Here is a 27,245-nt window from a genome sequence, read left to right on the forward strand (position 1 = left end):
CCTACCGCCTTTTTTATATTTTCATCAAATAATTCTTGTCTAAATTCATGATTAATTTCAGCTAGATTTGGTAGGCTACATGATTTTAGTTTTAGGTGGCCCTTGGTAAATAAGAGTCTTCCTTTAATACCACCATAGATCACTATGTTGATCAAATTTCTCTTTTGTGTATTACTTGGTGAGGTTATGTTAATTAAACTATGGGTTTTGTACATTATGTATTTTTTTTTGAAAGATTTGAAATTGTTTGTATCTTAGTTTCTTAATGTTAGTAGTCTAAATATCAGTTACCTTACCTAGCACCTTGGAAGCATGCAGAAATTTTTCATTCAATAGTTTCCTTGAGAATCTTAAGGAATACACCCTAGAATAAATTTAGAAATGAAATACCAAAAGAAAATTTTCTTTTGTTCTAGGGGGTAAAGTTGATATTGATTTTAGCATATTTAGCCATAATGTGTATAATATAACCAACTGTTTTAACATACTCAATTATTGTAGAACGCTATAACCAACATAATAATATTTATATAAATTGATAACTAAGTACTAGCATAACGTAAATACACATGGCTAGCTATTTAAAATTTTGAAATTGAATTGGGTTAATTTGATGGGACCAAGTTTTGATGAGAAAAAAAAATTTTGTTGAGGATACTTTTCATTTCTTTTCTTTTGCTGCATTCAATTTTTATTTATTTTTTTTTCTTCTTTTAAATATTATTTTTTTTTCTTTTCTCGGTATATTATATGATTTTATGATTATATAGGTATTTATTTTAATATCTTATCTCTTGGAGTGGGTCATGCTGACCTTGATATTTTTCACAGGCCTTGTTTCCTTCAATTTTAAAACATATTTTTTGTTTCCTACATTTATCTAGTAGGGCTAAATCGGTCTGAGTAGGACCTTTGGCAAACCAGTACCGGACTTTATGTTGTTTTTGCAAGTTCCTAATTTCCTTTTGAATGTATTGAAGGTACTTGCCCTTTCTCCCGTTGTACTTAATTCCCAATTTCCCTCTTGCGGGTCGATATTTGGGTTTGTTTGCAAATTGTAATCCAAAATTGTATGATTCTTTGTCATGTTTTCTTAAATCATGCTTTACATACCACTTTTTTGCAAAAATTTCATTTCGTTCTTTATTCACTATGAGAATTGCCGCTGAGTATATTATGTTTTCTTTGGCAAACCTGATGGTTATGAATTCTGTGTCAATAATTGCCTTGGCCATTTTTCTGAAATGAAAGGTAGTTTCTATTGCCTATTGTCTTGTTGTTTTACTTCAGAATTAGTTACATATATGGTGACCTTAGGTCGAAATCAAACTTTTATTCCCCAGTATTTCCTCACACTAGGGCATTTACGTTCGACATAATTCGATTCTTCTAAAGCTCCAAATTAACTAAGACTGAATGTTTATTTTTGAATGGAAAGTAAGGTAACTTTAGGCCCAAGTTGAATTGTTTCTCACCAGTGCCACCTTGCACTTGGTTATTACAATTCGATTCTCCAAAGTTCCGTACTATTATTATTATAATAATATTATTCCATGAAACTACCCTTATTTATTTTTTGAATTATCGTGGGGTATGAATATGTATTGGCATACAATCGTACGCAGCACACGATTATATGGCAAGAATCTTTATCCGAACCTCCAACCACCACTAACTATCATTCAATCACCACTGATAGTGATTGAAGATTCAGACAAGAACAACCCAGCCGCAGTTAACGTGATGATAAACAAAGTCTTATGACTATGCAGATAACCCTGAAGGATTAAAAAAAAAATGGTATCTGACAGTTTTTCAGACAATATCATAATGCACTGGGAAGAAGAAATAGGTTCTGAAGACCAAAATATTCTTCTTAAGGAAGAAACGAGGGTTACGTCAATGTAGTGCAACAAAATGCAAAGTTGTCAAAAGAGATTTTCTGCAATATACCTCGAAAACAATTATATGGCAAGAGATTCTTAGTGATCCTCACGTTTGCCTACTCTGGAGGCTGCCAGGGATTTAGGACGGCTGTTCACTGCATTTTCTTTTATAAGATTAATTATAACATAATAGAGTGTTACTCAGTAATTTTTTGAATTATAATTCATAAATCAAAAATTTAGTACAAAGATTAATCTTTGTGATTCTGTCATTTTTATACTTGTGAACTTGGTAGTTTTTATTTTGATTTTACTGGCCATTGGAGAAATATGCGCTGCTTATTTTTTGTGTGTCATGTATGTTGGTGGTCACCCTGCGTGCACATAGCCGCGTGCGTGAGTGTCTACTTTACCAATTATCCAGAATTGGGCTAAAAGTTTCTTTTAAATTCTCAAATTTTTTAATTTTTTTGACTTCCCCTTTTACTTTCCCTATTATGTATTCATTACCTTTTATATTTGTTTTGAACGTTATTTTTGTTCCCTCTCCTGGATAGTTGGGATAATACATTAGGTATTTTAATGATCTTTTTGGGAGGGGCAATTTCCTTATTTGTGTTACGTCTGTGATCATGTGATTAAGTATTTTTTTCCGAGATAGACCCAATAAGGTTGTTCCTTCATCTCCGACTGAGAGAGGTCTGTATATTAATTCGAGGGTTACCACATCCTTTTCTCTGGTTGGATTTGGGTCCCTCTTTTCCTCAAATGTTAATATATGATCCTTTTTTATTTCTAACTGGAAGTTTCTATTAGATTGATACAGATTATAAATCATGGACTTCAGTATATTGTAGTCATGGAGCCTAACAAAGTAGTTGTTTATTTGTCCCCCTGATGGTAGTGCCCAAAGGTGATCGTCCTCAATTCTTTGGAAGAAGACTTGAACCGTATTACGAATCATAAAGTCAGCTTGGCGCCTCATAAAACGGTTCAAATCCTCATGCCATAAGGACACATCTTGATTCATTAATATCTGAATCAGATCGAAGTGCCAGAAGTTAAATATCCGAACATGGTTAGGTCGCCCGGTCACATACGGTATAAATTTACGAATTATTTCATGAACCATGAACTGGAAGATTAAATTCTTGAGAGATGGATCCTTTGGTACAGACTTGCTGAGAATTCTGAATGTCCTAATGGCCTTTTTTACTTTAATGATTCTGGGTAGGTGTGCAATGTCGTCATGTACCTTTAACTTTATAATGATGTCCATGAAGTCGCTTAGATTCTTACGAAACCATCTTCTATTGTTTGACAAATAAGATTTAGTTTCGTGGTGAAGTAAGATCATGCTTAAGATATTATGGTCTAATTTTGTGATTAAATATCGTGTATTTACTGTTAAATGGTTAGTCGTTCGAGCCCCATTGTCAAGCAAGGCTCTTACAGCGTGGGGGTTATTTGCTTGGATGGCCAGATCCAAGGGATGGATTTTGAGAGGTGTTTCTTCCCCACTAATAAGAAATGTTGCTTCATTGGTAATGTCGTATTCATTTGCATCGCACATATCTCCAATGGTATTATAAACGTTTTTATATTTCGTCCATTCGGGAGTCATCTTTTTGAATCTGTTTCGCCTTCCTGTTGACGTATTTTCCGTTACAAATTGATGTAAAATCATTTTTCCTGACGAGATAAATTCGTCAGATATAATTTGTTGATTCTCAACTCCATATTCAGACATTATTGGGTATAGGGATGAATGAAAAATTATTTGTTTTTAAGTAATTGGGTCTACAGGCTAAGTATGGGTACTTTTAGGTAGCTAAGGGCAAAAAAAAATTAAGGGGTTAGTTACTAAATGTTAGTTTAGCAAACTGTCACTCTATTTTTGTTAGTGTGTTAATTGTTTAAATAAGAATCTTACTCACTTTCCTTGGAGCAACTTGTCAGTTTTTTTTTTTGTCCAATTGACTTAATGCAACTGAAAGTGATACGTAATATAAAGGGTGGATATTGTGTGTGGATATAATATAGGAATTAGTACATTTAAACTTATTTATATATCTAATTTTTCTGGTTTTTTAACTACTCTGCCGGATTTGGTTGTTATTTCCTTGGTTGATTGGGGCTTGTCTTTTTTTGGTTTGGCTAACGAGATAATGTCGAATTTTTTATATTGTTTGTTTAGATATTTTTGACCTTTTAGTTTTGCCTCCTTTCCGTGCAATGCCGCCGAAGTTGGTTTTGAACTTTTTGGATCTCTGAATTTTTCCTGGTCAGATTCATCTTCCGACTCTGAAGTACTTAATGATTCAGGGTCTGTAATGGGGGATTTGTTGGACTTCGGGGTAGAACCGGCCCTGCCTTCAAAAATTTCTTCTCCCCTTGAAGTTGTAGGCTTATAAATTGCTTGTTTAGGAGATACTCTTACTTCTGGCAGATTAAATGATTCATGTGAACTCTCTGAAGAGTCAAAAGTTTTTGTCGGATTCCGCCATTGCTTGAAAGCAAAGTCTTCAGGGGGATGTGGCATTTGTTGTATCATAGTCTCCTTCCAAGATGTCCAATTCCTTGGTTTGGCCTTTGATACTGTTATATCGTGATCATGCGATTTTTGAGTGTCCTCTGTCGTTTCAGGATTTACTTTGAGTGTCCTGTGTCCTGTTATGATAGGGTAGTTTATTTTGTCCATTGCTTCGCGTAGAGTTATTCCTCGTGGTTCACGGGGGTACTCCGATTTTTGGTTGCTAGGGCTATCAATAGTTCTATTTAACTCATCATAGAGTGATACAGGTCGCTCTATGGGCGTTGTTGGTGAAATTAAATCGTTTGGGAATGGTTCAGCAGGATGGGGGGTTGAAATTCTATCGGGAAAAAATTTAGATTTTGGAGAAATGGTATAATCTTGATCCTCTGAACTCTCCGTGGAGGATGAATTATTTTTTCCGTATTTTAGGTTATTTGGGATTCGATTCTTTGGTGTAACCATATTTGTCATTGCCAAGAATTCATGGAAATCCTCTTCTTCGCTCTCGTTTTCGAAATATCCTTGCTTGAAATTAAAGGGTTTTAATTCACTTAATCTTGATCTAGGTGGTTTATTTTCTACCTTTGAGGAATCAGACTTCGTGGGTTGTGGGGCCCAGGCTTCCGGAAATTTCACTCTGTTTATACGACTGATGTGAGTCTTATAGGTTTTTCCCGTACTTGAGCTGAATATCTTAAATGTAATTTTATTATCGTATTTCTTTTTAATTCTGTAAGTGCCAGAGTATCGATCCGAGAGCTTCTTATCCCATTTTTTCATTTCGTTTTTAACATAAACGAAATCCCCTACATTGAAATTTAAATCTCCCTGGATGTGTGGTATATTCTTATTTTAATGATTTATATTGGATTTTTCTATTTCTTTCTCAACAATTTTATAATTCTTTCTCATTCTAATAATAAATTATTGCTTGTTATCTTCTGAATCCTTATAATACTGTCTCGATTCGATAATCTCATCATAGGGAATTCTAAAATCTCGTCCGAAAAGTATATAAAAAGGGTTGTCTTTTACTACTGGTGAGAATGCCGTGTTGATCACGTTAGGTAGGTAAGGTCAGGTTTCATGCCATTCTCTTCTATTCTCTTTTGTGTAAATTCCTAAAATATTTGAAAATAATTTATGTCTATTTTCAATTTTCCCATTGGCTTGAGGATGATATGGGGTTGTTACTAATTTATTAATGTGGAGAAAGTTCATCAAATCTTTAGTTACTTTTGAGACAAAATTACTCCCGTTATCACTCAGCACGGTATTTGGTATTCCGAAATTTAGGAACAACTTAGCGAGTGCTTTGCTGGTGGTGAAGGCACTTTGATTTTTTAACGCTTTAGCAAAACTGAAACCGGAAAAATGGTCGATGACCGACAAGATGCAAGTGTGACCTTTGCTAGATGTGGGCAAGCCGCCATTAGTGCCATATAGATCAAACGAAATTATGTCAAATGGAAACCTTGCTATGGGGGTTCTTCCCATGGGTGGATTAGGGTATACAATAGGTTTTTTCTCAGATTACACTTGTTACATTTGTTTATGAAGTCCTTAAGTTTAGTTAGAGCTGAGGGGACATAAAAGTATTGCTTCAATTTGTGAAAAGTCTTATTAATTCCTAGGTGTCCGCCTATCTCTGAATGGAAATTTTTAAATGCATGAATTTCTAGATTTTGGGGTAAGACTGGAATTATAGCAGTTTGGTTTCGGTTGGTCTCATTGGTTATTATTCTACATAATATTTTTTCATCCAAATCATAATAATAATTATCTATCTCCTTTTTGAGTGTTTTTAAATGACATGGTAATTCTTGATCATCTAGGAAATATTTTATCAGGGCAGCACATGTTTCATCAGTAGTTTGTTTTTCTTTTATATTAATAAAGGATAGCGGGCCATGCTAATTTTTTGGCTCATAGGATATATTTGTTTTTAATTTTATAATTTTTTGGTCTTTTTTTTAGTTTATTGAGTTAAATTCGTTAATTTCATTTTCCAAGGGGTTATCCTCTGGAAATCTACTAAGGTAATCACAAGGAGCGTTTTCCTTTCCCTTGAGGTGTTCAAAGTCATAGTCTAAATCTTGTATTTTGAGTATCCATCGAGCAAGGATTCCCGTTGGTTTTTTAAAAGTTTTTAGGTCCTGTAAGCTCTTATGATCACAGCGTAGTTTAAATTTCCTACCCACCAAATAATGTCTAAATTTGTCTAGGTGATGTATTATTGATAATAACTCAAGCATGGTGGCTGAATAATTTTTTTCTCCTGGGGTGAGGGTACGACTAGCATATGCTATTATCTTTTCTTCCTTTATGATTTTGCCATTTTCTCCCCTTTCAAATGTTTGTGAGAGAATGGCCCCTATTCCCTTTGTTGATGCATCAGGAGTGACTACGAATTGTCCCGTTTGGAAGTTTGGCAATGACAAGATGGGCTCTGATATGAGTGCTTTTTTTAGATAATCTAATGATTCTTGCGCTTCTTTTGACCAATTAATCTTTTGTGGTTTTCCTCGAGTAAGGTCAGTTAGGGGCTTGGCTATCTGGGAATAGTTTCGTATGAATCTTCAAAAGTAACCACAAAGTCCCAGGATACCTCTTAACTGTTTTATAGTTTGGGGGGCTCTGAGATTCTCTACTATTTTTACTTTTTCTGGATCAGGGGCTATTTGGCCTTGCGTTACTACTACTCCCAAAAATTTTATTTTATTTTGGAACAAGTTTACCTTTTCCGGTCTACATTTTAAATTTCCCTCTCTAAATTTTTCGAATACCTTGGATAGGGTAATTAAATGGTCCTCAGCATTTTTATCCATGCAAATCACATCATCCACAAAATGGATTATATTATTTAGGCCTCTTAGAAGGTGAAGCAAGGGTCTGCACAATGCGCTAGAACTGGTTTTGAGTCCAAAGGGCACTCGCAAGTATTCATAAGAACCACATTCAGTTGTGCAGAATGCTGTTTTATATACGTCGCTTTCTGCTATTTTTACTTGATGGTATCCCTGAGTTAAGTCTAGGGAAGTGAATATTTTATTATTGTTTTAAATCGAGTCTAAGATTTCATCTATTCTATGAAGTGGGAATTTATCGCTAACTACTTTTTTATTTAAAGCTCTGTAGTCCACCACCAATCTAAGGTCCTTGTTTTTTTTGGTACCAGTATCACTGGAGCAGAATCAGGGCTAATGCTAGGTCTGATTATTTCATTTCGCTCGAGCCCCTTGATTTTATTCTTAAGCCACTCCTAATGTTCGTATGGAATACGGTATGGTTGTTTGGCAACAGGTAACCCTGTAGTTTGTATTGCGTGTTCGTAAAATGGAATCAAACCTATATCATTCTCTGACGTTGAAAAAACGTCTTTGAATTCCCAAAGTAGTTCGCATAATTTATTCTTTAGCAGGATATCAGTGATATGATTTAAATCAAATTTTTCTAAAAATTGGGTTTTTGATATGGGATATTCTTTTTCTTGTGTATTTATGTTATTTACTAAGTTTTCCCCTGACTTTTTCCAATTGTCTAGGTCCGCTTCCGACACAACTTGTATCTCTACTATGCATGAAACCTTTTTTAAATTAATTACATCATTTCAATGAGTATTGGTTATCTAAATGTAACCTTATCCCTTTTCATAATTTATTCTTCACATGTCAAATTTTTAGGGATATCCTCTATTGGTGTGGCGATCCAAATTTCATTTTTATCATTAATTGGTTCAATCATTTGGGATATTTGTACACTCTGCATTGATTTAGGTGGGATTTTGGTTTTACGTACTAAGAATCCATAGTATTTTTCAGAGGTTTTTGTATTTATTGAATTCAAAAAAATTTTGTTAGGTTTATTGTTATTAGGGGGGTCTTTTCTTATAATTTCTCTCCATAGTTTGGTAATTTCCTGAATTTGTTTGTCCCTGTATTCTTTTATATCATTTATTTTTACTTTTGTTGAATTGTTTTGAATATTGTTCACTCTGACCCGTTTTTCCGACGGATAGATAAATTTGGAATTGGCTACATCTAATAGTATTTTGTTTGTTTTTAAAAAATTGGAGCCTATTATTGCTTCATAAGGGAAATTTCTACAGATAATAAATCTAGTAGGGAAGCTTCTATTATCTTTAAGTACCGTCAGGTATATAGATCCTTTAACTTCTAAATTATGTCCCGTCACGCTTGATAAGTTAGGACATGAATAGTTTATCCGTTGTTTGATGTGCCTGGGTAATGCATTAAACACAGTTATGTTCATAACATTTACAGTGGCTCCAGAGTCTATTAGGGCCTTAAAATAAATATTTTCAACACTGAAATTGTTAAATATGGGTAATATTTTATTATTTTCTGCACTTCAAAATGGTATTATTACTTTAGGAGACCTATCAACTATTCTGCCGCCAACATTAGGTCTTATAGGTTTTGGAGGCTTGTGTTGTGTCCCTGGGGTGCCCAGTCATTTGATGTAAAACGTTCATTTGTTCTATTTTCATTATTCTGGTTGTTCTGCCAATTAGCATTGGTATTTTGATCTCGCCTGTTTGTAAAGTTGCCCCTGGTATTCCACTTACTTCTTGGGTAATTAGTCCTACCACGGTATTGTGACGTATTGCTTTGGAAGTTTTGGCTATTGTTATATCTACCTCTTGTTAGGGAAGTACTTCCTTTATTGTCTTTCATCGCGGACCCGCTGTTGTTTGGTCTCCTGAACAAACTATTATATGTCCCACGGTAATTTGAATTATAATTGTTCAAAAAACAGTTTCTTGCTATGTGGCCTATCCGGTCACATGCATAGCAGTTTATAGGTTGGTTAACGGTTGTTGGTCTCGATTGGTTATTTTCTGAAAAACGTTCCAATCGTTGTCTTGGTGGGGTTTGACTTCTAGTTGTGTTGGGTTTTGGCGATGGATCTTGTGAGAAAAATCGGGGGGAGGGATCTCTCGAGGTTTTGGGTGTTTTTGTTTCTACATTATTAATTGATAATTTTTGATGTTGCAAGACAATACTATCAATTTCGCAAGCTCTTTCGACTTCCTGGACCGCTAATTCCAGGTCTTCAATATTTTTGGAAATTAGTAGGCGATAAAGCTTAGGGTTGAGTCCCTGTTTGAAAGCATTAAGTATTATTTTTTCATAAAGTTCTCCTTCTCCCGGGCCATATCGTGCTTCTGTCGAAATCCTAATTTTATGTAGTTATTCTCTTATATTTTGTGTTTGTTCAAACGTGACTATTCCATGTTTTAGTTTGTTCAAAGAACTAGTGTCAATGAACCTCTTTTGGAATGCCTGTTGTAACAATTCTACTGAGTTTATTGATGCGTTTGGTTCTGTACCAATTGAATGTTCAATTTGTTTTAGAAACGTAAGCGCTTGGCCTTTTAGCCTCAAAAGTAGCATGTTTTTTAGTATTTTTAAATCTATTTTTGTCATTGTTACAAATTGGGCCAAATGAATATTAAATTGGTCCACGTCTGTGTCCCCTTCATATTCTAGAAGGAATTTTGCAACTTTTACTGATGTTGCTATTAATTGTTGAGCTGTTAGTAGGTCTTTTTGTTCCTGTGCCATTTTATATCTTACTTTTTAATTGTTTTATTTTTAAAATAAGTTTGTAAGACACACATTATTAAGATAAACACTTACATGAAAGTAAAGAAGAAAGATTTTGTATTGTTAGTTGTCAGTTTCTCTCGTGATAGTCTCTAATTTGCGACCGCGCCAAATGAAACAGGGGGGTAATGTTTAAATTCTTAAGTAGTTAATCTTAAGGAGGCTTTCATATCTTGATTGTGTTTTCTGACTTTTAATTTAGAGGTGGCTTCACGAAGGGTTTGAATCCCTTCTCCTATGAAAATGAAATTATGGGATCTGATTGAGTTTCGTTGCCTCTATCTTGAGATTAAGAAGTACAGATTCAGGACGGTTTGCTATCCTCTGATATTGATCCCCAATGGGAGCGTTACCTAGAGTACACGAGAGATCTGACTCACGTCTGACAATACAAACAAGAAGATCATAATAAACAATGGTTTTATTGTACTTACACAAGATGACAATTGACAAAATCCAAATTAATAACTTGGTAAATCAACATACAAATTGTCTCTGGATGATATCCTCAGACTGCCTTCAAGAACCCAATTTTCAGTTTATATCTATTGTAAAACAACTGGTTTGCTGACGTCTCCCATGCGTGGGAAGACACCAAAAAAAAGTTATCGCACTTAATTGCAGTCTGCATCAGCAAAAAGGTTTGATGCGAAAAAATCGTTTATCTGATACTCCCCCTAATTCCAATGTGAAAAAAACTTCCAAGTATGCAATACTTAGGACGTATGTTATGCTTTGCGCTATGCTTTGCACGTAAGCCATTGTTCGTAGCTCTTTCGAAATTATAGGGTGCCTAAAAATGATACTTTTTTTAAAAGATACAATTTTTGTATTTGTGCAGAGGAAACGCTTTTCCTATGTATTGCATAGCTTATCTGCAAGATTACAGATACCCACCATGGGGACCTACTAAGTTGCAGGTGACTTCAACCTGCCTAACATAACCTGGAAAGACAAGTTTCCCTACATCTCTTCTGGTCCTAGAAGCCCAATCAATGACATTGTAAATGATGTTCTTCTCCACCAAATTGTCAACCAGCCAAAACGTTTTTGGGGTGGTCATCAGCAACCAAGCCTTCTTGACTTGGAGACCAGAAGCTCTTCTATCCACTTCATACATACCCCCAATTGGGAAGAGTGACCGTGTTGCCATACATATCAGAACAACAAATCACTACATCCAGAAGACCTTCATTAATTATGAGAAGATTTGAATGGGTCTTGGCAGCATTACATGGGATGATGTCTTATCTGGCTCTCTAGAACAACAATGGCAGCACTTCAAATAATTGATAACAAATAAAGCAAATGAATACACTTCAAGTAAACTTATCCCCAAACCTAAAACACTCCCAGTAATGACAGAAGAGATTAAGAGGGACATCAATTGTAAAAGTAAATATTGGAAGAAATATAAACAGCATCAATCACCTGATTACAGAGAGAAGTATTGCAAAAGCCAGAAAAAAACTTAAAACCTTGATGCAGGCCTTGCATATGAATTTTGAATCTAAACTTACTGATAAAGCCAAGACTAACACAAAAAAGTTTTGGCAGTATGTCTCTAGCCAAGACCACAATAGATGATGTATTAAAAAACTGATAACCAAGTAAGAGGGAGAAGTTACAGAGACTAATAAACTTGCTAATTTACTGAACCAACAATTTCTCTCAGTTTTCACAACTGAGCCTGATGGCCCTTTACCTTCCCCACCAAATTATAATATAAAATCCCCAATGGAGAGCATCATGGTATCATCTACAGAGGTCCTTAAATATTTAAAAAAGCTGAATCCTGACAAGTCACCAGGACCTGATAACATACATCCCAGGATACTAAAAGAAATTGCAGAAGTGAAATCACCTCACAAGAATCTTCCAGACATCACTTACCACTAGACTGCTCCCAGCAGACTGGAAAGTAGCCAACATAACTCTGGTATTCAAATAAGGTGACTGCACCAAGCCTGAGAATTATCAACTTATCAGCCTAACCTCAGTTGTGTTTAAGAGGCTTGAATGTATAGTTAATGATTCACTACAAACAAGATCTTGTTGCCCAAGCAGCATGGATTCTAGTCAGGAAAATCAGTTGAAACCAACTTGTTGGAATCATATGAAATAATTCTAAACCTGATTGACCAAGGACATCCAGTTGACCTACTGCTACTAGACTTTGCTAAGGCCTTAGACAAAGTGCCTCATAGTCGACTGTTCTCGAAATTATCTGCTGCTGGTATCAATTCATCCCTGATAGACTGGCTGACGAATTTCCTCTCTAACCACAAGCAGAAAGTCCGTTTATTTGAGACAGGTGGCCAGCCAATCTACTCTGATGAGTCCATAGTAGTGAATGGGGTACTGCAGGAAACTGCATTTGGCCCAACCCTTTTCCTGATGTATATCAGCAATATTTTCAATCTTGTGGATAACAACATGCATTTGTTTGCTGATGATGCCAAGCTTTTTGGCATTGTTAACCCACATAAAATCCAACAATCTAGACAGGCTACAGAATTGGACTCAAGACTGGCTTCTCCAATTAAATACAAGCAAATGCTGTATTTTGCACCTTGGACCTAATAACCAAATGGCTACATATTCAATTTTAAATCCAATCACTAATATATGGGACCATTTAGTGAAAAGAGCAGAAGAAAGAGACCTTGGTGTGATCATTGATGAGGGGCTGAGGTTCCAAAGCCACCTCCAGCATGTTGTCTCCCAAGCAAACTCCATCCTTGGCCTATTAAAAAGGACCATCAGTAGCCAAGAGGTAACAATATTCATAAAACTTTTTAAGGCTCTTGTTAGACCCCATCTTGATTTTGACATGTGTTTTGCTGGTCCTTATTACTGGCAAGATGTTAGGCTTATCAAAAATGTCCAAAGGCAAGCAATAAAGTGCATGAAAAGCCTAAAGTTGGCTTCATATGAGGAATATCTCAAGCTACCTACCCTTGTCTACAGACACGTGTGTAGTGATATGATACTGACTTATAAACTCCAAAAGGAAAACTCCACCACCTTCAAGGGCAACCACAGTACCAGCCATCATCTCACAAGAGGACATTCAAAGAAGTGACCAAAATTAAGCTCCAGATCAAGAATCCATCAAGTGTATTTTTCAAGAAGAGTAATTAACCAGTGGAAAGAATTGAAGGACTCTACTGTCAGCCCTCCTTCCATCCAGTCTTTCAAACATCAACTTGACAAGAAGTGGGAGAAGAAGTAGTGGAGGTTCAACTGGGTGTCATCAACTCAAGAGCACTACAGGTCCAGGGGACCTTAAAGCTCTCAAATGCATTTAAGTTTTAGCATTTAGTTATAGACCAAGGCTTTGCTCAGATATAAGGGAGTGGTTAAACTGAGGGAGACTCTAAAAATCTAATAAATAGATGTCATGAAGCAAGAATTGTGTTATTATAATGTTTAGTTAAGAAGAATAGACTAGGCCTATAATAAATCCACTGTTACAAATTCATTGATGGTATTGGTAAATAACCTACACATGTATGACTGTTCTGTTATACTATGCTTCCTTGGTATGATGGTTGATGTCCATGGGTGCCCATAAGCTGAACATTAGGGGGGTGGGGCTTACCTGGTCTAATCAGCACTTCCAATGCTGTATAATAGAAATATAAAAGCAAAAATCTAAGGCAGTGTCATTCAGCCAGGGGGGCCTTGTGGGCACTCATGTTGATGTCTGCTTATTATGTTGCTTGATGCTTGCTTGTTATGTTGATGGGTGCTTATTATATTATGCCCTTTTATTATAGGTGCCTGGGTTGATAAGGTGATTGATTCAGGCTCTTACGACTGGACATTAAGAGGGCTATTGCCCTTTTTAATAGTCGAAAGTAATCAGAAGGAGAATCCCCCCCCTCATCACGCCCATCATTTCCCCAAACTTTTCTGAGCAACATTTTGATATGGCCATTTTGTTCCAGGTAGTTGAAAGCTCTGGATATTATGTCTTAGAGGATGACAAACCCCCCCCCCCCCCCATAGCCCTCAGGACAAGGGTCGTAAGTTATGCCTTTGGGGCATTTAACGTTTTAATAGAAATTTTTATCGAAGAAGCTTCAAAAAGGGCTCATTTGATTGGAAATTGAGAGGACTAGTGCCTTCTTTTTTTGTCGAAAGTGATCAGAGGGTAAATGTCTCCCTCCAGGCCTAGCATTTTCTCAAACACTTCCAATCAACATTTCTATATAGCCATTTTGTTAAGCCTATCAGAAAGGTCTGGGAAATATGTCTTTGAGGATAACAAATCCCCCCAGCCCTCAGGGCAAGTACGTTTTGTCCTGGGGACATATAGGGTTTTTATAGAAAGTGTGGTCATAAAAACTTCAAAAGGGTCTCATTGGATTGGTAATCAGACGCTCTTTAGCCCTTTTTAAGAGTCAAAGTGATCAGAGGCCAGCTATCCTTCCCTCCCCCCCCCCATACACACATGTCATATTGTCCCGAAATGCGTCTAATAGAAATTTTGAGATATTCATTCTATTCAAAATAGCCTAAATATCATATAATAACAAGGCTTTTGGGGTTGAATCAAACCCCAGAGACTAGGGGCCAGTGGCGGATCCAGGGGGTGCCCCCCCCCCCCCCTCGCGTTGTCTAAAGTTATGTAATTTACTAAATTAACGCAATTTTGTGTTAATTAAACTTGCTCCTAACGCAAGTTTATCGGATCAACCTATTTTGCCCCCTCCCCCCTAAAAAAATCCTGGATCCGCCCCTGCTAGGGGCAAGGGTTGGAAGTTATGCCCAGGGGGTATTAAAGGTTTTCATGAAAGGGATGGTTGTTTAACTTAAAAAGAGGCTCAGTCTTTCTCCCTGAAAAATACTATGTCAATATAAAACGAACAGAAATTAATCAAAAAAACTTTTTGCACAAAATCTTTTTTTTTGTAAGTAAAGAACTCCAAAATGAACAAAAATAGAATCAAATAATCTACGAAGCATACAACTACCACAAATCAGTATTAATAAATAAATGAAACCCAAAACAAACAGAAATTAAAATAAGTAAAACTATAAACAAGCAGAAATTAATCTGAGTAAGGGTCTAAACCCAGAGCTTTCTAAAAGCCAGAATGCAATTTGTACTTTACTGAAAAAAATCTTTTAAGTGTTTTCACTTTTAAATTTTAAGAAATAAAAATTAATTAAGATTTTCAGGAATAAATATCAGCATTATGTATATTAAACTGACAATGCACATTTTTTCAGTAAACTTATTTGAATTTTTTCATATTATTTGATTCTATTTTTGTTCGATTATTTGATAGATTATTTGATTCTATTTTTGTTCATTTTTGGTTTCATGGAGTTCTTTACTTTTTTTTTTTTTTAAAAACTTATTTTGTTTAAAAAGTTTTTTTGATTTTATTAACAAAGACAGAAGAGGATCCATTCACAAGGAAGAGATGAAGATGATTGACATAATAAACAACTACAAAGATATCTTTAAAGGAATAGGAAAAATCAGTGGAGAATGCCATATGCATCTAAAAGATGGTGCTGTCCATACAGCCTACCCAGCTTGGAAAATCCCATACTCCCGTCATGGAAAGTTTGAAATCAAGCTGAACCAAATAGAAAGTGAAGGAATTATTGAAAGAGTGTCTAAGCCTACAGACTGGGTAAACTCAATGGCAGCCATGGCAAAAAAGATTGTAGCCTTTGGATATGTGTAGACAATATTGACTTGAACAAATGAATCAAAAGATCCTTCTACCATATTCCTTCTTTGGAGGATGTAACATCCAAATTGCATGGAGTTAATTAGCTAAGCTGATTTGATGCAAGGTCAGGCTATTGGTTGCTAGTTCTAGGTGATGCATCAGCAGACCTTACAGTATTCACCACCATCTATGGGAGACAGTTGCGTATCCAGGATTTTGTTTCGGGGGGGGGGGCCGTCAGTCTACCATTTTATAGCAGTCATGTGAGCAAGAAAATTATCTATCATAGTGCAAAATTTCAGGCGGGAGGGATGGGGGGGGGGTAGCTAGGTAAAGAAATGAAAAGTACACACTTGTCATGAGTATTTCTGGTTGTAGACTCTTTTTGTTTAAGAATGGATGACAAAATTTTGCCAACAAAGTCAGAATTAAAAAAAAAGGTTAGAAGCAGTGGGAGTTTCTATTTTGGGCGAGGAGATGTTTTGGAACTGCCACGAAGCGGCAGAATTTAGAAAATATAAAAAAAAGAGGTGCATTATTCCTTATATTTGCCTATGGGGCCCTTGTTTTAGAGAACCAAGTAAATAAAAAATAATATTATATCAAAGACTGTTGCCCAGAATTTGGTTTCGGAGGGGTGGGGGCCTCAGTCTACCTAATATAGCAGCCATGAAAGCAAGAAATGTATTGATATTAACATTGTTTACAGAGGATGAAGCACAATTAAAGTTTAAAAAACAGAATCAACTGCACTTAGAGAAACGAGCAACGAAAAACGACCTAACCTCTTACACTAACAGCCGCCGGTCTTTTTTGGCTGCAAATCGATCAAAAACTTGGTCAGCATCGACCTGGATATTGTGGTTCAGGGTCATGTGAGCTAGTCTGTTCAGACGCTCCTCGCCCGTTGAGCTCCGCAGATAGGTTTTTAATCGCTTAAGACAGCTAAAGCTCCAGTCAGCAGAAGCGGTAGTCACTGATAATGTCTGAAAAATCGTCAAAAGCCAAATGTATGGGAAAAATTTTGCATCGCATGACGCAAGAGTCGAAGCAACAGTTGATGGTTTCTCAGACATTCCGAGCCACTTCTGTTTCCAAAGGACTAACTCACATTCAAGTACACGTCTACCCCCGTGAAATCCCTCGTAAACAGCAACAGCGTTCACAAATTCATTAATTTTTAATGACTCGCTGTTAGCTGGCAAAAGCCTTCCGATTTTTAAAGATGCCTCCTGAAGGCGCAAAAATCTTTGATCAAATTCTTCAATAAGTGAAGCAAAGTAAGGTTCGAACAATGACCCGCGATAAAAAACCTTGGTGCACTCATTATCTTTGATGGACTTTCAGCAGATAGACCTTGGAACAGCCAGATTCACATTTAACTCTTGTACAAGGTCATAGGCCTTCTGAAAAATTGTTTCAAAATTATTTTGTTTCGACTGCGGTAAAGTATCAGAACATAGCTTAACATGCCGACAGCACTCAACTAAGTCTAAATCTTCGGCTTGTATTGCCTTAGAGACAGAGAGCATTATAGCACTTACATACTCTAGCATAGCCATCATGAAGATAAAACTAAATTTAGGTGGTGCTGAAACCAACGCATTCGCTTTTGAAATAACTTCTGTTTCGCACCGTATGCTACCAACTATTTCCTCAAGTACGGAAATAATCACAGAATACAAAGACATAAACACTAAAATACAATCGTGACACTCCATCCATTTCGTTTCGCACAACTTCACAAGCTTCCTCACAGGACTATCGGGACAAACGACAGCGACCGCTTCTACAAATCTATTGGTTCTTTTTGGCGAGGATGATAAAAATGACGTAATCGGCGGTATAGAAGCAAAGGTTGACCTAACAAGTCCCACCTTACTATTTTTACATAAAGCCAAATTTAAGCTGTGCGATGCACAGTGGGTGTAGATCACATGCGGATATTTTTTCCTAATTTCTGCCTGCGCACCAGCATAGTAGCCTGACATGTTACTGGCCCCATCAAAACCAACCCCCGCAAATTTCTCTATTTTTAAGCCAAATGCAAGGCATTGGCTAATAATTTGTTTCGCTACGGCAGAGCCGGTGAGATTTCTGCAAACAGAAAACCCGAGAAACTGCTCTTCAAGCAAAGCACGAGTTTCATAATAGTATGACTACAAGAACTAACTAGAACTAATTAAGCTTGTCAGGATGTATATCAATAACTGTTCAACGAACCTGAAGAATCCTTTGACGCTATATGCTGATGACTGCAAGCTATCCAATGACTAAATCAACATAACTCTATCAAGTACGCAAGAAGATCTGGACAGGTTATCTAGATGGTCATTGGATTGGTGTCTACAGTCCAATGCCTTAAAATGTAAAGTTTTACATCTTGGATACTATAATCCAAAACATGCATATCAAAAAGGAAATACCCAGCTTGAGGAAGTCAGTGAGGAGAAGGACCTGGGGGTTATTTTTGACAATGAGCTGAAGTTTCACTGCCACACACGAGCTCAAGTTGCAAAAGCAAACTAAGCCCTTGGCCTCATAAAGCGAAAATTTACCACCAGGAAGTCAGGAGTGATTACGAAACTGTACAAAGCCATGGTCTGTCCTCACCTGGAATTTGGCATGACCTTAGCCTCTCCGTACTATAAGATGGATGTGAAAGTACTTGAGAGTGTCCAAATAAGAGCAAATAAGCTTATCTCTGCATTCCAAGACAAATCTTACGGGGAACGTCTCACCTTACTCAAACTCCCTACCTTAGTTATACCGTAGGAAAAGAGGAGACGTAATAGCAACTCGAAAGTTGCTAGAAAATGACCTATTAAGTCATGTCTTTTCCTCGTCCTTCTCAACTACCACAAGAGGACACACCAAGAAGCTGCAGGCCCCCCGTTGCATCAAGCGAGAGCGCCAACAGTTCTTCTCAGTCCGTCCCACTCTGGAACAGCCTATCCGAAGCCACCGTCCAATCTAAAACTCCAGATGCCTTCAAGGAAGGAGTTGATCAAGACTGGGCCAACGCCGAATGGAGGCTGAACTGGGATGTCAAATCATAGCCTTGAAACACCACCAGCGAGATTTCTACAGGAGGCTCAAAACCATCTTATCTCGCTGGACATGCGATTTAAGGTAATTTTCTTTCTTTCCTCTCACGTGACACTGGAATTATAGCAGCGTTTGAAACTTTGAATTAACTATCGCCTCTTAGTCCGATTCCTTATCGCAATTCATTCATTGCAGAGAAGCTTGTACTTATAGCTGCGGGGGTTAAATAGTGAGAAAAATTTCTTGACATCTTGTTTGATTACAGGAGGCGATTGCACGTTTGATGATAAAATAATGATATAAGCTTGCTGGAGAAATGAATAGCCATTTAACAAGAAATGAAAAAAAGAACGGGTGTTGTAAATAACTTAAAAGCGTGAATATTTCGGAACTTACTATATTGGCACTTAAAAAAAAAGAAGAAAAGAAATTTCTGGGGGGGGGGGGGTGCACCCGCCCCCTCCCCTGGATACGCTACTGATGGGAGATACTGTTTCAACCATATGCCATTTGGTATTACATCAGCTCGAGACAAACATCACAAACGAATAGAAGAAGCTTTGGCGGAAGTAAGTGGCTTTGCTTTCATTGTTGATGATCTTTTCATACTTTGCTCAACTCTTGAGCAACACAACAAGAGATTGGTAGTCATATTTGATAGAGCAAGAGAAAGAGGTATTAAGTTCAATAAGGAAAACTGGTATTTTTGTGTTACAAGTGTAACATATTTTGGACAAATCAACATGAGTTGCTGCCAAACCTTGATAAACTAGAAGCCATTAGCAACATCTAATTTAGAAGAACTTGCAACTTTCCTTGGTATGTTAAATTACCTTGCAAAATTCGTCCCAAACCTATCAACAAAGAAAAAATTATGTGCAACTTCAGTAGGTCTATGGAATTCTGAAGGACTAATTAGCATGATTTAGCCTTAAAAGACTCAAATATCTCTAATCTAGCATACTTTACTCATGCAAGTTCATTGATCTTACTGTTGATGCTTCATCTCGTGGTATGGGGGCATATATTTTATCAAATGGAAAGGCTATTGCGTATGCTTCATGTGCAATTGCTGAGTCCAAGGAACTTTATGCAATTGCTTTTGGCTGTAAGTACTTTCATTACTTCATATACAGTAGGCATGTAAAAGCAACAACTGACCATCATCCTATGGAAACTATTTTAAGTAATCCACTTCAGAAAGTGCCAGCCAGGGCACAATAGACATCAGACTTGTCAATAGGATTCAATTCTTCCCTTGCTAGTCACCAGACTTTGGCTTTTGTTGTTAACCTGTCACGGTTACAACATTTCCTCCATCACTTTTGAAGAAAAATGACTATTTACCTCAAATGCACTCCAAGTAGCTTAACTGTTGTGGATTATCATCAATTAAAAGGAAAATATCTTAAAACATTCTAAATAGTTCCTGTTTTATCAACAAGGGACATCTTGCATGACCTTAGAATAACTTTTTAATTTTTTGTGTTTTCTCGGTTTTGAATTTACTCTGTTTTTTTCTAGGCAAAATGCTAGATGATGGAGAATTGAAGTGCTCTAGCTGCTTTGAAACTTTTAATGCTGAGAATAGAATTCCAAAATTACTTCATGACTACTGCAACTTTTGCTTATGCTGCCTCCAAGTAAGTAAGCGCTACATTGATCAAGAAGTTGTATACCATTTAATTCTTTAGCTTTTGAATTCTGGGCTGAAAGCAAAGACTACTGGGGTTCTTGTATTTGAGTATTAATACGGCACACTTTCGATATTATGTTTGTCATATTATGACACAGGATACCTCGCATCATTCTAATGATCCCATGCTACCAAGTGGTGTTGATTGGGTGGGAGGGGGTGTCACGGGAAGGCATTTACCACCCTCCCATAGGCTTAAAAAAATACTATCTTTTGCTATTCTCATTGGGGGGAAAAAACAACAAATTTTTCCACCTAGATTTTGAAAAATATACTTTACCCTCCTTTCAATTCATATTGCTGATACTACCAGACATGTTCACTTAAAAAGTATCCTGTCTAGAGTCATTACAAAAAGGACAAGAAAACTGTTTTTTTTTTTTTAATAGATTTTACCACTGTTTCCTTTTCCTGCTATGATTATAGGTTACAACATAGATACAACACTTATGATCCTTGTTGTATTGAACCCATGAGATATTGTATCTGACCAAAGAGCTTCAGTTCACTGACAAAACTCTTCAAAGAGTATCAATCTGCCTTCAGATCTCCAAGAGAGTTCTAGACTACTAAAAACTTTATGAATTTTTAATATCGAAGCCAATAAGGAATCGTAGCTCTTCTCAGGCTGTCTTGATAATTATTCTAAGGTCCTATGTTTTTTTAATCTGGTGATCACAAAGCTAGAAATAAGATACTGAAGATTATAAATATCATTTTCGATAAAGCGGAAGTATCTGGTGATTTTATGAACGCTTAGATTAAACCCTATTTATAAGAAAGGTGAAAAATGTAAGTATATTAATTACAGGGGTATTAGATTGATTTCTCTAGGACGCAAATTGCTGAGCATAATGATACTTAACAGGCTAACAGATGCTATAAATTAAGGTTGGATACAGTTTTACAATACTACTAGTAACAGCTTGCTGCTACAGCGTAAGCCGCCTGTGGTCAACACAGCTGCGCTTGCTCCTCCCACAGTATCACACTTTCTCTTCCCAAGGAGTTCCAATTTCGTCTAAAACCTTTTTTATGGTCACTTTCCACCCCATTTGGGGACAACCTGCTTTTTATTTAACCCCAGCTGGATGGCCCAAAAAAATTAATCTTTAACAATCTGTCATTTATTTACCGCAAAACATGTCCTACTCATGTCAACGTTACTCTCATTATAGTGCTAGAAAGTGGATGAAAAGGACAGCTTGTTGTTTGACACAGGGTCAGTCAGATGGGTACCCACAACTGTACCTAGACTCCTCTTGAAAACTTTTAACAAATCTTCCTCTGTCTTCTTAAGAGCCCATATTTCAGAACCATAATTAACCACGGTAATGTTTTTACCATAGCTTCCATTACTCTAGTCTTGATTCCCAGATCTCTCTATTCTTCCATACTTTTTCAATTTTGAAAAAAAAACCCAGTGGTCAGTGATTATTCCACTTTGTATATCTTCACTGCATCCACCATCTTCAATCATAATCAATCTTCCAATGATCGATCTTCTGGTTACCTAGCATCACCTCTTTATTTTCATTCATTCCTAGTCTAAGCAACTTAGTCTTCTTACTAATAATTTTCAAACCTATTCTTGCACCCTGAACTCTCAAAACCTCCAAAAATTCATTAGTTTTGCTAACATTTTCATCTAGGGCAATCAAATAATCTGCATAATTGAAGTCTAGTAGTGATTTACCTTCCCATTTGATTCCGTGATTTCCCACACCCTTTGCCGTGTTGCTTAGGACATAAATCCATCAAAATTATTTATTTAAACAGGGATAGGTCACAACACAACCCCGCCTAACTCCTAATTCAACACCACACAACCATTCCTTATTTCCATTAGCCTTATTTCCTACCATGGTTATTAGCCTTATAACCATTAGCCTTATTTCCTACCTTAATCGCAGCAGCATTGTTCCTCTACATAGCATTAATCACTTTAATGTAGGCTGTTTATCTAGTAGACAATGGAAGAATAGACCCTTCACTAAAGCCCTTTCATCGACTGAATCAAACGCTTGTTTATAATCTATAAAACTGAGAAAGAAAAGAGTCTGATTATTCAGACACGGTTTAATTATTAATATAAGAGTGACAATTTGGTCAATCAGTTCTCTACTCACATCACAAAATCACACTGTTATTACCTTAAAGCTCTATCTATAGCATCTCTAAGACTAAAAGTATCATCATACTGAGTGATTTGCATCCTAAGGAAACCAAGCTAATGTCCCCATATTTACTACACAAGAAGAATAATGAGGTTTTGGAAGAGGAGTGTATGCGTTGACCTTTGGTGGACTTTGTCCATCAAAGGACTATTGCAAAGGCTTTCGAAAAATAGGGTATCATCTGGGAAGTTGAAATTCCTGTACACTTAGGTTACATAGATGATTTGAGCGCTCTAGTCTTGAGATTTCAAGGTACAAGAGATGATTTGAATATAATGTTAAGGAGAATAAGTCGCTTAAAATAAGAATAAAGAAAGATGAAGAGGTGTCCATGTTTGGTAACTAGAAAATCAATCGAGTAAATAGCTATACTCACATAGGTAGCATAATTAATAAAGATTGTGGTGTTTTGCAATTATAAAAAGTTTGGAAGAATAGGAATATAACTCTGCAAATTATGATAAGGATATTCAAGGTCACGAGAATGACAGTGATCAATAATGCTTAGGAAATGTTGATTTCTCAAAAGGTCAAATAAGATTTGTTATGTGTTTCCCAGAGGAATTAACTAATGATAGGTTTAGGTACTTTTTTGACGACCAAATTTCAAATAATGAACATGAGCGAAAAATATGGTTCGATCCTTGTTTCTTGGACTATAATGAAGAAAAGGTTAAGACATGCCACGTTTTACGGATAAAGCATGATATATTGTAAAAAATGGTGCTTTTTGGCCATCTATCTGGAACTAAACAAAAAGCAAAGCAGATCGCCCCCGAACAGAGTGGGAAGAAGTAATGTTAAAGGACTGAAAGAAACTTGAAACCTCAGAGGAGGAAGTAAAGTTTGAAGCTTTGAACAGGCTTGGGTGGATGATTAGCGTGTGGAGTGTTGGCACCAGATGTCTTTGTACTGCAATGACCCACTAGTAGTAGTATATCCATGTATTAGATGAATGCACCATATAATAAAAACGAGTCTGAAACTAGAAGTAAAGCACCGTATTGATTCAAAATTAGAGCTCATTAAGGGTGATCCTTAGTTTTTTACCCCGCATTTATTTTATATTGCGGGTTACAAATAAACTTACTTACTTACTTACTTAGTGAACGTGACTTGTCAATACAGTTTTGAAGAATGTGATCTCTTTATACAGCAGTGATGGGCTATTTACTACACTTGTAATGGTATGGTAAATCTATGACGGAAATGTTAAAGCCAATGCTATGTTCTAAACATTTTTGCTGCAGAGACAGTCCTTCGTCTAGGCCCTGCCTGTAGTCCTCAAGAACCAGAAATCAATGGAATGACCATACTTTACTTAAATTATGGAGCTAAAAAACGTTGGAACAGTTTGTAGCATGGATAACCTTATAAACTCACGCCACTTGCCACGTTTGGATAAAGGGTGAAAAGGAATAACAGTGCTTACAATACTTTTTAATCCTTTAGAGTTTAATCGTTATGAATACTAAATATTGTTATATTGTTCCTTGAAACCTAAGAGGTTATTAATATTATTCGTGACAATGCGTAATTCATAAACCATTGATTAAACGGGGGAAGGGGGTTCATGTTTAGAACTCTCTCCCAGATTGGTCTTAAAAATATTTATTTTAATGTTTGACTTTCATCCCCGTCCAACTATTTCGTATATTCTAGACTATTGCATGCATATAATTGCCACTTAGTGATTATAATTGAATCAATAAAAGTAAACATTCTTTATTATATTTTCCTTATCGAATAATTTGTTTCCTCAAGGTACTTCTTGTAATTTTTCAAAGTCGTGTCTTAAATTGTCCATTCTTTTTGGCTTCACTTGTCAAAATGTGTTTCTGCCACCTAGAGAAACTGGTTACTAACAATTGTAGATGAGTTTCTCCTTCAAAATAAATCATTGTTGTTAAAAATTCCTTATGGATTTTAAGTGAAAGTTTCCAAAATTCAATATGTAAAAACAGGACTTTTTCCTTTAAGGAATAGTTTCGAGCACCTCCTGTGTTTCATAATTTTTCATTCCGAAAATTGTATATTGAACTTTTTAATGCTGCCTTAAATCTTTGCTTGCAGTTTTTGATTTAATCTTAATATTTAAAAACAAATCGTTTGTTAAACTCATTTGTAAAAACAAATGAGTTCAGTGTGAATGCTGGTAACATTCTTTTTGTCGACCACAATTTATTTTTACTACCCATCAACCAGAGGAACGGAAAAAAGATGCCTATAGTATTGAAATAATTTCTTAGACCGCATTGCTTTTCCATTTACAGAATTTAAGAGAGAAAAAAACAAGTTTAATTTAAAGAAAACAGTGGGAAAAAACAACAAACTTTAAATAATAAAAATTCGAATATTTTGACTCCATGTCCAGGGGCCATTATCAACGGGAAAAATCTAAAGTTAAATTAAATTAAATGCAACATGTAAAGAAATAGACAAAAAAAAACTCACATCTTAATAACCTCCAAAATACTGCAATCATTATAAAAGCGTGAATAAACACACAGAAATGACAAAGGATTGTCTCTGCCTCACCAAATTGTGTCTCATATAATTTCAGGTTGGCGATGGTATATCTTAATAACCTCCAAAATACTGCAATCACTATAAAAACCTGAATAAGAAATAACGAAGGATTGTCCTCTGGTGCACCAAATTGTGTCTCGTATAATTTCCGATTGGCAATCAAGGTTATTGGGATGTGATTTTTATTTTTATCTTTATTGTTTTTTTTTCTCTTTCTTTGTATGCTGTGTTTAACTTAATGTAACTTTTTTTTATAAAGGCTCCCGGACGTGGAGTCGAAATATTTGGATGTTTATTGTTTAAAGTTTTTTTTTTTCACTGCTTTATTTAAATTACTTTTGTTTTGCTGTCTCTTAAAGTCTGTAATATTGAAAAAGAGTTAAGAAAAGAAAATGATGAAATGCTTCTTCCCCAGAAGAACAGAATAGCGGAGAATATTCTAGCAAGGACCTATGTCAAGCTATCATAGTTGCCAAAGAAGTAAGACTCGAAAAGACAAAAAACAAAGTGTGGTTACCACAAACTTCAAATATCAACCCAGGAAGAAAGGGCAGCGATAAAAAAAACAGACTTGAAGAGTGAAAGTATATAAATTCACTCTTATATATTGAATGCTAAAAACTGGTTATTATGTCAGTGTATGAACACAAAACTTATCCTTATAGGAAGGGGGAGGCTGGGATTAGAAAAATAAAGGGGTAATGATACAAAAAAAAGTACTTTCCGGTCATCCTTCTTCTGCACTCAAGGTGTTTCTTGCAGAAGAAATCGCAGAAAAAATTTAAGCTTTAGAACCGTTTGAAAGATTTACTTTTTCGTTGAAGAAGGCACTATCAACAGAGAGGATAATTATTATTTAGAATTAGACATCTGAATCTATTCATTAAGGAGAAGAGAGACACAATTGGTAAATAGGTTTAATTTCTTAACTAACCTTCATAATAATTACTGAAGCAAAAGTTTTCAGTTAGAGTGAAATAATTTTAAAAAAATATTTTCTGAAATGAATATTCCAAGTTAAAAACACAGAAAATTAATTGAAGGAAATGATTGTTGCTTTAACACAGGCATGATAGGTATTAAAAACTACACAGCTATAGACTACTTCATTTGAAAATTACAAAACTAAAACTACAGTTAAAAAATTCAGATTTGGAAGTAAATTAGGGAAAAGCTAATTGTAATATAACAACAATCTCCTAACTTACTTCGATCTGCGAGATCAAATTGAAACAGAAAAAGCATAAAATATGTAAAAGTCATTTAGCCAAAAAAATATTTATTCGTAATCAAAATACTGAGAAAGAAAAGACGCAGCTTTATTGAACATGCTTATTGTACACATTATTGCTACTAAAGACTAGACTAGACCCCGGCGCCGCGCCGGCGGATTGACCGAACGCTGCCGAGGAGAGGCCCAGTCGAACACCGCCGAAGTGTCGCAACGCCGCCGGCGCGCCACATGTGCGTCGCCGCTGGCAGAGGCGGCGGCGTTCGGTCGGAGCTTTTCCTTCTTGTATGGTTTAGTATTTTGATTTTCCTGATTAGAAATCAAGCAGGGCTTGCACTATCCCCGAATTTTCGGGTATTTCTCCAAAAATCTATGCGTCGCCCTGAAACAAAAATTAGTTCCCCGAATCCCCGAAAATCACGCAATCACGATGCCACCCCTAGCGATTTATCATCAGTGACTTTCCATGCCAAATATTACTTTGCATTCCATAATTCTTCAATACTCTCTTGTTCATTAATTTTCGTCTCTTTTGTTACTTTGCATAAAAATCAGATAGATGTAATATGCTATTGTAAATATTGCGATATGCACAACCCTTCATATATTGACAAAAAAAGTATCGTCTTTGGGAAATGAGTTTAAATTATTTCGAACGCAGTTCCCCAAGCGTTACTTCTTTCATCATCCGTAGTCAAGAATTTTATTTTCGAGTTGAATAGAATTATAGAACGCATTGACTACTATACAGCTTCAGCCTTCAGTTGGATTTTGAAATTGACAGCCGAAAGATTGTTTCTAAGCTGAATTGTAATT

General features: G+C 36.1%; 2 protein-coding genes across 2 annotated transcripts in view; one reads left to right on the forward strand and one right to left on the reverse strand.

Annotated features, from left to right (window-relative positions):
• Positions 1 to 27,245, forward strand: part of LOC148953234 (uncharacterized) — an 83,534-nt gene that overhangs the window by 10,772 nt on the left and 45,517 nt on the right. Inside the window, exon 2 of the mRNA XM_089088410.1 lies at positions 20,321 to 20,439. Within this exon, the coding sequence (XP_088944536.1) occupies positions 20,326 to 20,439 (114 nt within the window). The 5' untranslated portion in view covers positions 20,321 to 20,325. The remainder of the gene's footprint in view (positions 1 to 20,320; positions 20,440 to 27,245) is intronic.
• Positions 3,952 to 4,962, reverse strand: LOC148953238 (uncharacterized). The gene has a single exon (XM_089087909.1). The coding sequence runs from the start codon at positions 4,891 to 4,893 to the stop codon at positions 3,952 to 3,954; it is 942 nt and encodes a 313-aa protein (XP_088944035.1). The 5' UTR covers positions 4,894 to 4,962.

The sequence above is a fragment of the Artemia sp. Qi Xiang Cuo genome, chromosome 4 (assembly GCF_049724085.1).
Source record: "Artemia sp. Qi Xiang Cuo chromosome 4, ASM4972408v1, whole genome shotgun sequence".
NCBI lineage: Eukaryota > Metazoa > Arthropoda > Branchiopoda > Anostraca > Artemiidae > Artemia > Artemia sp. Qi Xiang Cuo.